Raw genomic sequence first — 13,600 nt, 5'->3', positions numbered from 1 at the left:
CTTTAAGACACAAAATAAATAAATCTATTTTTTAAACATTATTTTTAATTTTTTTGAAAGTAAAATAACAAATGTTCAGGTATTCTCTATATAAATGCTACAGTTACCTATCAGCGATTCAGCGTACCAAATTATTAAATGCATATTTATGATCTTTCCAATTTTCAAACCCTAAACAATTGTTAATAATTTAAAATTTCAAAATCGTATCAGTTTTAAAATTGATTTCTATTAACAATTAATTACCAATGATGAGTGATGACACATGTTTTCATTAATCGTGAAAATAGAAAATAAGAAAAATAAACACATTACCAATAATTATAAAATGGTAAAAAAGGGTTTCTTTGCAAAATACTGAAAAATTCAGATTTTAGGTGACCTTAAAAAAATAAATTAAATATGTAAAATATAAAATATAAAATTATGATAAAATTTAAGTTGTAAAATTAATTGTCATAATAAAATTTTTATCAAATCAGTTCATTTATTTAAAAATGTAATATTAAAAGATTGTAAAAATTAAATCAAGATTCTAAACAGATTTTTTAAAATCGTTCCTTATCATAAATTTTTCCACTTTAATGTTTGTGTAGTTATATATTTATTGTCTATTAAGTATATCGGCATTATAAAACTTTTGACATATAAATAAATATAAATTATTTGATATTATTCTATTGTATTGCATGAGTATGAAACTCCAGTCCTTTGAGATTTAAATTTAATTGGATCAATTTAAAAAATTAATCCAAAACCCTGTCAAATCCATGCCCTTCAATTGTGTAGAAACTAGAAAAAGTATATAAAAAATGGGATCCAATTTATATAATTTATTTGAAACAGATTCAACTCAAATCTTTTATGATTATGATCAATATATTATTTTAATTTAGAAGATTTGATTAGATTCAATTAATTGGCCGTTTGTGATTTTGAACTTATATTGAAAGTTTGAAACCGTCTATACCATTGAGATGCTAACGATAATATTGAAACATGAAAACCTTCCTATAAATAGAATACATATACTTTCCCTATTAGAATAGATGGTAGATCGATCTAGTATAGTCATCTAGCAACGCAAACTCAAACTGAAACGATGACGTTACTGATCGTAATTATGAATGACGCGGAGAAGAACGCGTCGAGAGGGCTGGTACTGCTCCGTCGTTACGCGGCCACCGCAAGAACGCCGCCGCTGACAGACCTTCCGGAGGAGTTGATCATGGAAATCTTGCTGAGGCTTCCGGCAAGGAAGCTTGTTTCCCTAAGGAGCGTGTGCAGTTCATGGAGAAACCTAATTTCCGCCCCTGATTTCATCCGCAACCACCTTCGTCGTTCATGCTTACGCGATCCAAGCCTGACTTCGCTACGAATTGCTTGTTACAACAGTTTGCCCCTCAGCGGCAATGGTGTCAGATACGACAGTTTTGGAATTCTGTCCGTACGGTCAATAATGGAGAAACCTTTTGAACTTCCTAGAGTCGATTACTTCAGTGGACAACGCTACAACAGAATCGTTGGTTCTTGCCATGGATTGTTATGCTTTTTTCATGAAGATGGCGACCAGAATACGCATGGCATGTTGTGGAATCCCTGTACCGGATTCACATTCCAGTCACCGGAAATCAGCGGTCAAGCCAGCCTTTGTGGCTTTGGTTACGATCATCTCAGTGATAGCTACAAGCTCTTTGGAATTTTAAGGAAGAAAGGGCCATCTGGTTTGGAATTTAGTACCAGAATTTATACTTTTGGTCCAACTTCTTCCTGGAGAAGAATTGATGATATCCCATTATTTGTCCCAACTGACGACCCTTTTATGCCTGATAATATGGAAGGGGTATTTTTTGGCAGTAGCCGGGCATGCACTATTAATTGGAGTGTTAATCATCAGGTGGTTGTTTATTTTGATTTGGGTAAAGAGACTTATGGTCATTTTTCTCTGCCTTATATCGATTCAGATGATTATTTCCAGAGGATGGGCACTTATTTATGTATCTTGGGAAACTGTCTTTCTGTTTGTTATGAGCATTTGAACGCACAATGCTGGTTTGTGTGGCAGATGAAGGAATATGGAGATGCTCAATCTTGGACTAAATTGGCAATTATTCCCTTCCATTCCCAACTCGTCAATTTGGGTTCTCCTTTACAATCTCTTTACATCTCAGAAAGTGGTGAACTTTTGGCCATTTCTCCATCTTTAAGAATATTTTTGTATGATTTAAAGAATGGTAGCATAAATTTACCTGACAGCATAAATTTAAAGGAGAACTATCCTAATCTTTCTCAAAGTATAGGTTTTAGAATGGCTTATATCTACCATGAAAGCTTGGTTTCACCAAATGGTCTTCAAAGCAACTCATCCAAAATGCTGCTGCAAAAATCCAAGTTTATTGTCTCTTAAAAGCCTGTATCCACTTTCATTTGGTGAAGCCTTTGTAGCACTAGTCCACTACTAACTTTGTAATTAATAATGTTACCAAATTTATTTAAGGTTTCGCAAAGTTACCAACAATATTTCTGTTAATTAACTTCTGCCAATTCTTATTTATAATTGTGTTTAATGGAAAGTGGATGTATCTAATAAAAATGTCTTTTCTATGACTGTGTTTAATAGAAGTATCTTTATAGATATATTTTCTAGATGTGTCTTTTTATATATGTGTTTAAAATATAATAATTAATTATTATTGGCAATAAGTTGGTAGCTTATACTTTTCTATTTATTTATCCCAGTACTATATTTATTTGTGTACTGATGAGGAATTGTACTTGTTTGGTATCATGCTTTCATTTGACAATTTTGCATTTAATTAAAAAAAATCCTAAAAAAATAATTCTCCACTCCATTAGAAAAACTTCATACTACCCTATACTCTCAACTTAATACTTGCATATTTATTTGTTAAACATGTTTAGGAAACTTTGATATTATCTTAACAATATGATTCGATTATATCTATTTAAGATGATGATGTTTTATCTTTTATGTTTCTGTAAGTGAATATGTTCCTATAAAAAAATTAAATTTCTACTCATAGAATATTTTAAACTAATAATGTACATTAAAATAAATTCAATTCAATTTAATTGTATTTTTTTCATTTTAAAATTTATTTAAATTTTGGATTAAATTAAATGTTGCAAGCATAATCTTCGTTACTATTTATTGTTAAATATAACCAAAGAGAGAAATTTAGGATCAAATTTGTTTGTGTTATTTAAAACTTTAACATTGAGAGTAAAAATTTTAAGTACACATTAGAAGTTTAGGAAAATTAACACTCTTCTTTAATTTTTTAATTCCAAGTTTACTCGTAATTTCTATATTTATCTTAAATCAAACATAATATTGAGATATAATTCAATTCAATATAAATACAATACAAAAATTTAATTTAGTTTTTGTCTTTCGATTTTAGTCTCTCTTTCAAACACAACCTTTAAATTTTAGTAACTCACTGATTTCTCAAAAAATACTTGACATCCTAACTTTTTTCTACTTTTAGAACTGCTCATAATGAATTTTTTTTTTAACAAAACTTGTAAACAGCATTAAAAAGAGAGAACACAGTGGGGGAGATAAACTTGTAAATATCATTAGAAAAATAGAACACATTAGTGGTAGAAATTAGATGCAAATGTATATAGTAGAATACATTAGTGATCCTAAGCATGTAAATTCTGTTGAAGCAATTGGATTTTCAACCAGTAATTGTGTGAATACATTAGTGAGTAATTAATTCATATATAATTTAATTAATGTAAAAATAAATTATATTAGATAGACATATAATATTACTATTTTTGTTTTGAGTATTACCTATCCACACTTTTTAGATTCAATACATATACACATATATAAATATATGCGGTTAATGTAAAAAAAATATAGTACTATATATTTATCTAATAAATTCATTAGTTGTTCAAATGCACAATAATAAAATATTGCTGGATATATTTATTTATTGAATATTATTATAATTTTTAGTACTTTTATTTTTATTTTATTTTTCCGTTGTTTAATTAAGTATATTAATAATATTTAATATGTTTTATTGAAATAATTATAATTAAATTAGATTAAATATAGAAAAGGATCAACTACCAATTTAATACCAAAAAACTCAGCCGCTAAAAATTTTTTTTAAATGATTTAAAAATGCAACAAAAATAATTAATAATTATTATATTTTTATAAGTGACAAAAAAATTTTATATTTAACAAATACCTTATCCATTTGATCTGAATTTTTATAATAATATTTGAACAAATATTTAAAATATACACAAAAGAATTCAAAACAAAATTTGATCTTTAGATTTTTTTATTTTTCAAAAAAATGTGATAATTCACAATAAAAAATTAAAAATTCAAGTGACATAAAATTTTTAATTTTTAAAATTTTAAAGATAAAAAATTTTATTTTCTAATAATAATTGTCAAAATTTGTATCACTTAAATATATATATTTAATATCTAATTCTTTGATCATGTTTTTAAATATTTCAAAAATTTATTTATAATTATCATTTTTTTATCACGTTTTTAAATATGTCATGATATTCCTAATAAAAAACACGAACGTTTGGAAGATTTGGCAGCACATTTGATCAGATCCTTCTATGCCATGATGGTAAAAATATAAACAATATGTAAAGCAGCTTGGTTTGGACTCTTCAACAAGGCTTCATAAGAATTCAGACAACCTGATCAGAATTTCTAATCATCTGCTACACGTGTCCTTCAACTATGTACTGTAAATCTATACCAGAGTGACCCAAACAATAATAATAAGGCTGTGTTTGTTTTTGGAGACAGGATAAAACATGACATTAAAACAGAAACAATAAAACGAAGATACTAAAAATTATTTTTTGTATATTATTTTTAGATACGATAGACAAGACACTAATGTAATGTCCTGTATTATATTTGGATATAAATGGACAAAACTAAGATATTATGCGAAATGACTAAAATAGTCATGTGATTCCAAATTTTTTACATCAAGTACAAATTAATTTAATAAAAAATAAGAGTATGTAGGAATACAGAAAATTACAAGAAAAATTGATCTATAAACCAATAAGATAAAAATGGTATTAAAATAACAAAATTAAGAATAAATAAAATAACATAAAGTAGAAAAGTGAATTAAGTTTCTATTAATACAACATGCCATAGAGAAGAGAATGAACGATAAAAAGAAATAAATTAATTATCCAGTCAAGTAAGAAATTCTACCAAAAAGAGAGTATCTGAAAAAAAAAGAACGGAGAGAAAGAAGAACTACTAGGATGCAGAGAAGAAGCTAAAATTAGGAGAAATAAAGAGATAATAGTAGAATAATAAAAAATATTTATGAATAGAAAGGAAAAAAATTTTAATAAAAAAGTTCGTGTCCATCATTGTCCTTAGTAAAAGAGTGGATACAAAAATATAAAACAGTGTCTAGAGACAATATGTTTCGTGTCCATGTCTCGGCTTCCAAACACGTTTTAAACATTCGTTATCCATATGTCTGTGTCCTGTCTCCGAAAACAAACGCTACCTAAGGTATCATATTATAACAGTACATTAAAAAGAAAAGACAAGCGTTAACTCTATTATTATATTTGTAGATTGAGAACATTGTCTTTTCATACTTATTTAGAAGTCACGAGTTCGAGTCTTTCTATCTTTAAAAACAAAAAAAAAAAAAGATCAAGAACATTGTCTCTGCAATTCAAGCTCTACATCAATTAAAATTGGACTTGGTACATTAAAATGTTCAAGGCTTAACATAACAAGTGTAAAGTGCAACTTACCTTTCTAAAATTTTCAGTAAACATGTCTAAAATTTTTATTTTGTTTTCTTTTGCATAAGCAGCAAGTAATGTGCTTCTTCTATTGAAACAGATACATGGATATTCCTGAAATTAAAATCACAATTCACAACTTAAATACTTTTCTAAATTTCTTAGGATCCTCTAGCTTCTCAAGACACATAAGTGAGTGTACTGCCTCCGGGGATAATCATCGGAATCCATATCAGGCAGGGGAAAATGACCATGTCTCTTTGTCCAAATCAAAATAAAGAATCACATGATAAACACTCCAATTAATAGAAGGCATGACCACTGATTTGCAGTGATTGGAATGTGAATCCGGTATAGGATTTCCACAACATGACATGCTTCTTCTAGTAGGCATGTTCTTCAAACAAGCATCACAATTTATGGTGCACTAATTTAGGCTCATTAAGAAAGTACACTTCACCTCAACTTATAAATCCAAACCACTCCTTTTAAATCTGTCTGCATGCCTTTATATATATAATAGTTTATGAAATTCGAAAAATCTTAGGGGCAGCAATTTTTACCAATTTTGGCGAAGACAAATACCAAATTTTTTTTAATATTGACTTATGTGTGTAAACTTTAGTAAATATTAATGTAAATTGTATTAACTTATGTATGTAAATTTTGGTAAATATAAATGCAAATTATGTATTTTATGTGTAAAATAATAATATTTATTGACCTTGTAGTACTGCTGAAAAAAGAAAATCATATATAAAAAATCAGTGAATATTATACTAACATACAGTTTAATTCGAATTACCACCTCACTCCACGTACATGGGAATACTATAGAAAATTAGGGATGAAAACATAAATTAAAAGACAAAGGTTGAATCAAACTATAAAACAGAACATTGAAAACATCTTTCTATTATTAAACTTTCATATATTTATAGTCCAACTTAAGCTTTAATGAAATCAAGTGCAATCTTGTCTTTCATTATTATTTGTATACAACCACCCAGAATTTAACAATAACATAAGTACCTACAACTTGAAATGCAGTATTTGAACAGCTCATGATCAACATTCAGATCACCTCTATTTAATAGTTTTGTTACCTTGGCATGTTTATATTCGAATCAATAGTCTCTGTATAATACTTGAAGATTCCATTTTTTACGTGTCGTAATTTCCCATGAATTGAATAGTCATTAATTATTTTAACAAAGAGACCTTTCTCTAAACAGCCTTGTCATAAATTTTTTTATACATTACCTATAATGAGTTTAAAAAGAATGGGAGTGGGGTAATCACTATATTATATTGAGGAAGAAATTGGAAAGCTAAAAAATGCTAATTGTTATATCAACAACCAAATTTCCATGAATTTTTTTTTAAATTCAGCTTTGCTATCTTAAACCCAGTACAATTTGTCATCAGTGCAAAAAAAGTGTTAAAAGAAATATTTTACGAGAACAGGAAGAAGATAAAATAAAAAGAAGGTGAAATTGGAATTGAAAATAAACATAGTACTGAGATAAATAATTGATAGCATTAATAACAAAGTTGGCAGTGTTAGAAAGACTTCACCAAGAGAAGGTGGAAACATGCTTTTAAGAGTCAATAGGCTTGGGTTTTAAAGTAGAACCTGCTCTAAATACCTAGAAGCTTCAGCAGCGGTTCAACAGGTAAAGGAGGCTTGGAGTGCGGAGGTGAGAGCTACCTGAATAGGATGCAGAACAGAACAAAAAGAAAATTCAAATCAAAAGGCAACCAAACCTGAACCAAATCAAAACAAACCAAACCATCCATGAAACCAACATTACTGAACGTTCTAAGAAGCTTCTCAAACCTCTCGGTCAATGACACACATAAATTGATACAGGCCCATTAACAACAGCTGCTATTTTCGACCCAATACAAGAAGCTGAAAGCGATGAAGAGGTAATTGGGCCAGATAAAATGTTAGCAAAGCAAAGAAACAAGCTTGTGAAAAAGCAACCAACTTGGATGAAGGACTACTAGCTATGAAATAGAGGTGCTATAGAGTAATAAAATTAGAGGTAGTATCAAGTTAGTTACTTAACAACTTAGAAAGAGAAAAAGCTTAAAAAGGAAGGCAAAGAACCAGAAAATGGTAAAATATGAATTGTTATCATTGAGGAGTGCTTCTCTCACTCGAAAGGAGAAATTATTGTTCATTCCATTTCAGATTATATACGCACACTCATATTTGATTTTACTCAATTCATCGCTGCATGATCTTCTTCTTATTTTGTGGTTGTTATACCTTTGCTTGAGCTTGAATTATTGAACAGGCTATCAATTAGTGCTCTTGTTGAGAGAAGTCCATGATGACTGATGAATTTATATTTGATGATAATTTTTTTGCTTGAAATGAGTGAATTTTATCATATAAACTTGCATTTATTCATTGCAATAACATGATTTTGTGAATTCTCTCTTAATTATGCTCAATTGTTAAAAACATCTTTTTTGTATTGTCAAATTAATTTCACCTTTATTATATTCAATGCCTTGATATATTTGTTGAGTGTTTTCAAGACTAATAGGCAAGGATGACTTGAAAAAGTAGAAGAAAAAACATGCAAAGTGGAAGAATTCATGAAGAAACAAAGAAGAAGGACATTCGGATTTATGCGTATGCACAAGTGAAAAATTGGCTAGTGTGCGTACGTACAAGTCTGGATGCATGTCTCATTTAAAAAGTCACGTGATTCGCGAATTGGAGGTTGTCTTGGCATATTTTTTATGTCTTGAAGTCATATTGAAGCTCAATTTTTGGAGGGGACACACCACACACCATCAAATCATCATATTACATTTTTTTTTGCTAAGTTTTTTATAGTTTTTTTTAGAGAGAGAAACCCTCACTTCTCTCTAGGTTTTATTAGGGTTTAAGCAATTTATGCCTTAGTTTGGATTATAACTTGTTTTAACTGTAAGTTGCTCTTAATTGTCTTATCCTTTACACTATCCTTGTTTTATCCCTTGGATTAGTGATTGAGGAACTAGGATCCTAGAATCATTAATGTCCAACATTGAATGGTAGCTTTGGGTTGTTAATTGATCTTATTTCTACTAACACTAGCCTTTTATTAAACTTAATTAGTAAGTTGGCTAGAATTTGTGGATTAAGACCAATTATACCTACTTGGCTTTCTCCATTATTTAGGGATTAACTAAATGGAATTAACTCATTGCAATTGCCATGGTTGTGGTTATGACAAGGATATGAATCCTTTAACTCTCAATCACTAATCAAGACCCTTTTTATACATTTGAATTACATTCTTCATTAGTTTATTGCTTTGATCTTTCATAGTTTAATTTAATTGTCTTTTAATATAGTTTTAGTCCAATCATTGCTCTTAATTCATGCTTTCTTAGTTAATTGTTTTGCTTGCCTATTAATTCTATTTCTTTGCCATTTAATTGTTGTTGACTCATTTAACTTCTAGTCTCTTTAATTTCCATTTTTATGCGTGAAAACCCCCGAATTTATAACTATTGATGTGCACTTAATTGCTAGTTCAAGGGAGAACGACCTGAAATTAACATTCTCGGTTATTTGTTTGTAACTTTGTGACGCTCTTGTTTAAACTTTGATTCGAGTTGATTATTGGTTTGGAGCTATACTTATAACGAATCCACTCTTTCAATTAGCAAATTTCTAAACCGACATTTGCCTCGCATCAATGACCGAAGGAACTTGATTAACTCGATTAGAAGAATTAACACTCTCCAATAAGCATGAGGTAGCGACATTGAGCCGTGGTTTAGTGGATGCGAACGAACGTATAGCATAGACGCATGCAACAGCAGCTTACAATCACTACAAGAAAAAAGGCCTATCGGCACCTTTTTTCTTGCCACGCTTTTGTGAGAGTGGCCACTGATTTGTGATTTGGCCACGCTTTTTTTTGCCACGCTTGAAAAACGTGGCCATAGAAAGAAATCGGCACGCTTTTACGAGAGTGGCTACTAATTTGTGATTTGGCCACGCTTTTTTTTATCACACTTTAAAAGCGTGCCCATAGAAAGAAATCGGCACGCTTTAAAAGCGCAGCTAATTTGTCTTCTAACTGTTACATTTTTAAAGCGTACCCATATGCTGAGTTTATTTAGACACCTTACAAAAGCGTGCCCAAAATTTAATTTCCCTCCCTTTTTTTCCACACTTAACTTTTTTTTCTAAGTTAACTTTCCTATAGAAGCCCAAACAAGCCCTACTTCACTTTTATTTCCAAATTCACTTTTAATTAACCTAGAAGATAACCTAGAAGCCGTGCACCCAGCAAGCCTTCACATCACTGCCGATCACCAAGACCGTCGCACCACCCAGCTCGCCGTCGTGTTCATCTAACCCTCATACCCAGCCCTTCATCTAACCCTCACACCCAGCCCTCTCTCTGTCGCACCCAACCCTCGTACCATCAAACGGTCTCTCGCACGCACCAGCTGTTTTTCAACGGTCATTCGCACCCAACCCTCGCACCATCAACGCAACACTCGTTGGATTCGGAACCCTCCAGCGTTGCTGCTCCGTCCATGCACCCTCAGTGGTCTCTGTGTAGGTGTGCCCTACTACTCCCTCAGTGGTCTCTGTCTCGCAAACCCTCGTTGGATTTGAAACCCTCAATCGTTGCTGTCTCTCCCTCAATCGGCACTGTAAACATTGGTAAGTCTTTCTTCCCTCTGTTTCTCTGTTCCTCTATTTCTTCTCTATTCTGGACTAATTAACAAAAAGAAAACATTGAAGAAATAAATGATTTTTTATTAGTTTTATCTACTCGATTGTCTCTGCTCTCTATTTGCTCTATTTTATTGTGTTGTGTTTTTTTTTTTTCTGTGAAAAGTAAATAAATAAACACAGAAAAGATTCAAACTGGTCCACATTTTGAAGGGGGGTTAAAATGATGGATCCCAACATGCTCTTAAAAGAAGAATCAATGGACTTTGCTTTTATCTTTGTTCACGTTAAAGTGAAAGAGAATGATATAAATAACTGATAAGGCTATAAGTTTAGAGCACTGTGCTATTATTCTTATGATGAAATTGTAACTAAGCATCACTCCTTTGCATTTAGTATGTCAATCTGGTGACAGTGAAGAAAACATCACAGTTTTATTTGACTTGCTTGTAACCTGTCCAGATTCTATTGAAGATGTTAATGTGAGAAATGAGACTGCTGGCTGCCCAGCATTGACGGAGTCTGCCCACGTATGTAAGATTGTTTATTTGTCTCTTTTCTGTTTTCTTAATTTATAGAATGCCAATTAATTTTTGTCAAAAAGATGCTGTACTGTTATCTTCATTGTGGAATCAGCCCAAGTATTAATGGCTAATCATGGTTTCAATGTTTTGTAGTGCTGGTTATTCAATAATGTAGGGATAGGAACATGTATGGATCAGATTTCTTTTGTTTTGAGTTTTGACACTTAGTTTACCTTTGCTGAAAGTTTTTTTCTTGTATCAAGATGAGTGTGATTATTAGTTCAACTTGCGTGAGATATTTTGATTTTTTTCCCTCTCAATTGTGCTTTTTACTGCTTTGTAGAAACATCATTGCTACTGATTAATTTTTCAAATCATTGCATTGCTCTCTGTATTGAAAAACAAGTGTGAAGAATCTTTACTTTACACAAGCTTCCATCTAAGTGTTGGTGTTTTCCTTTTCCATCTTTTGAAGCCAGAAAATGAGCATAAAGCTGAGCCTTTTCATATTTGTTTTCATGATCATTGGAGCAATGTTCTTTGGTGCTGAGGCTGAACCATTGGAAGATGAACAAGCTTTCCTTGATTTCTTTCACAAAATTGATCACTCAGAGCATCTCAATTGGGGTTACAAGACTTCTCTATGCAATGCAAGAGCTGGACAGTAGTAAAATTGGTCACTGGTTCAATTCCTCATGTCATCTTCTTACAATGGATATGACACCTCCAACTTGCAATAAGTAAACAACTAAACTATTCCTGGTTTTACCATTCTTGTGACTGTTGCTCTAGAATATTACATTACAATTTGCAATTCAGTGTAGTACCACTAACCTTTAGCTCAAGGAATTATCTTTTGTAGGTAAAAAAGTTCACAAATGTTCCAGAAACAATTATGTATGATCTAAGGGAAGAAGTTTAAGAGGGCTAGAGGAAGGAGGAACAGCAAAGGAAATAGAATTTAAGTTGTATTGTTTCTGTATTTTTTTCAGTTTAGTTTTGAAATTCGAACTCGAGATTTATTTTCACTAATTATTGTTTGATTTATCTTGTATGAAAAATTTCATACTATATTTGTACGTTTGGTAATAAAAAAGGATTGAAAATTTAACTTTGCAGCGGTTAAGGTAAAAATAAGAAAAAGGTTTTTTTTTTTTTTTTTTAATTTTACAAGCCTATTGCCACGCTTTTAAAGCATGGCCGTATCACTGGTTATCGCCACGTTTTAAAAAGTGTAGCCATATCTTTTCTTATCGGCACGCTTTTAAAGAGTACCTCAAACAAACATTCTGGGACGTTTTAAAAGCGTGGCGACATGTGCACCTTTCGGTACGCTTTTTAAGTGTACCTATAGGTTAAGACCTATGGCCACGCTTTTAAAGCGTGGCAAGAGATGAAAGCGTGCCAACAAAAAAAGCGTGCCGATAGCTCCAAAAAACCGTGCTGATAGAGCAACCGGCACGCTCGCAAATGTGGTGAATGATGGATTCATCACTGCGTGCTATTTTAAAGCTGCTTCGTGAGGGTCTAAATCACAAGGCAGCTAGTGGCGATCCCAGTTTTACGATAGATGATGTGGTGGAAGGATCTAGATCGGGGTCTGTGAATTTGAATGGAGAACCACAATGGCCATGGAAATTGAAGGTGGCTAACCTTCCCATGTTCAAAGGAGATGGAGTAGAGGATTGGGTTTTTCGGGCAAGGCAATACTTGGAGACATTCAACATTCCAATTAAATAAAGGATTCGAGTATTATCCTTCCATCTTATGGGTGTAGCCTATGCCTGGTACCGCTGGAGAGTCAACAACAATATTACTTACACCTAGGACTCATTCCTTGATGCTTTGAATGTTTGTTTTGGCAAGAACATGTTCTATGATCCATGAACAACTCTCAAGAAATTGAAGTAGGGTGGTTCCATAGAAGAGTATCAGTGTCAATTCGAAGAACTGAACAACTGTGTGACAGGGCTGAGTTAAGAGTGGATTGTGGCCCTATTTATAGCTGGGCTCCAAGAGCACCTGAAGTGTGAGCTGCTATTGGCTCGCCCCAATTCCTATATCTAAGCTGTCTCTCTTGCCAAACTGCATGAGCAGTAACATTGGGCCTCACCAAAAACAATGGCAACAAACCAAGCTCCTCATTTGGGCAGCCGAATCGGTTTGCACCCAACTAGACCCTACACCCAGTTTTCCAACTTCAGAAACTCATCACTCACACCAACACCTCCTCAACCCATTCTTCTCCCCCCACCTCTTCAACCCATTCTTCCTCACTCGCACAACCATCGCCGGTCAAGAAACTCACCAGCACCGATATACGTGCGCATCGGGAAAAGGGACTTTGTTATTACTACGACGACAAGTATACCCCTGGTTAGCATTGCAAGTCGTCATTGCAACTCTTAGTAGGAAAAGAGGAATTACGAAAATTGATGCAAGAGCCTCAAACGGCAGTCGTTGAACCAGAGTCCAATTCCGATGACACTGGGAAAGGGGATGAACAACCACCCAAGATTATCTTGAATGCACTCGAAGGGGAGTTTCACCCAGAAATGCTTAGAGT

General features: G+C 32.3%; 2 protein-coding genes across 2 annotated transcripts; both read left to right on the top strand.

Annotated features, from left to right (window-relative positions):
- The first annotated feature begins 1,102 nt into the window (after nucleotides 1-1,102).
- On the top strand, nucleotides 1,103-2,407 carry LOC107611678 (F-box/kelch-repeat protein At3g23880-like). Its single transcript, XM_016313579.1, has one exon. The coding sequence runs from the start codon at nucleotides 1,103-1,105 to the stop codon at nucleotides 2,405-2,407; it is 1,305 nt and encodes a 434-aa protein (XP_016169065.1).
- A 7,665-nt stretch (nucleotides 2,408-10,072) lies between these two features.
- LOC110266111 (uncharacterized) lies at nucleotides 10,073-12,127 on the top strand. Its single transcript, XM_021110030.2, has 4 exons — nucleotides 10,073-10,498; nucleotides 10,973-11,040; nucleotides 11,514-11,774; nucleotides 11,897-12,127. Exons 1-3 carry the CDS (start codon nucleotides 10,369-10,371, stop codon nucleotides 11,700-11,702), a joined length of 387 nt encoding a protein of 128 aa, XP_020965689.1. The 5' UTR covers nucleotides 10,073-10,368; the 3' UTR covers nucleotides 11,703-11,774; nucleotides 11,897-12,127.
- The last annotated feature ends 1,473 nt before the right edge of the window (nucleotides 12,128-13,600 follow it).

The sequence above is a fragment of the Arachis ipaensis genome, chromosome B8 (assembly GCF_059453495.1).
Source record: "Arachis ipaensis isolate K30076 ecotype BB chromosome B8, ASM5945349v1, whole genome shotgun sequence".
Taxonomy (NCBI): Eukaryota; Viridiplantae; Streptophyta; class Magnoliopsida; order Fabales; family Fabaceae; genus Arachis; species Arachis ipaensis.
This window is presented reverse-complemented; position numbering and strand designations above follow the sequence as displayed.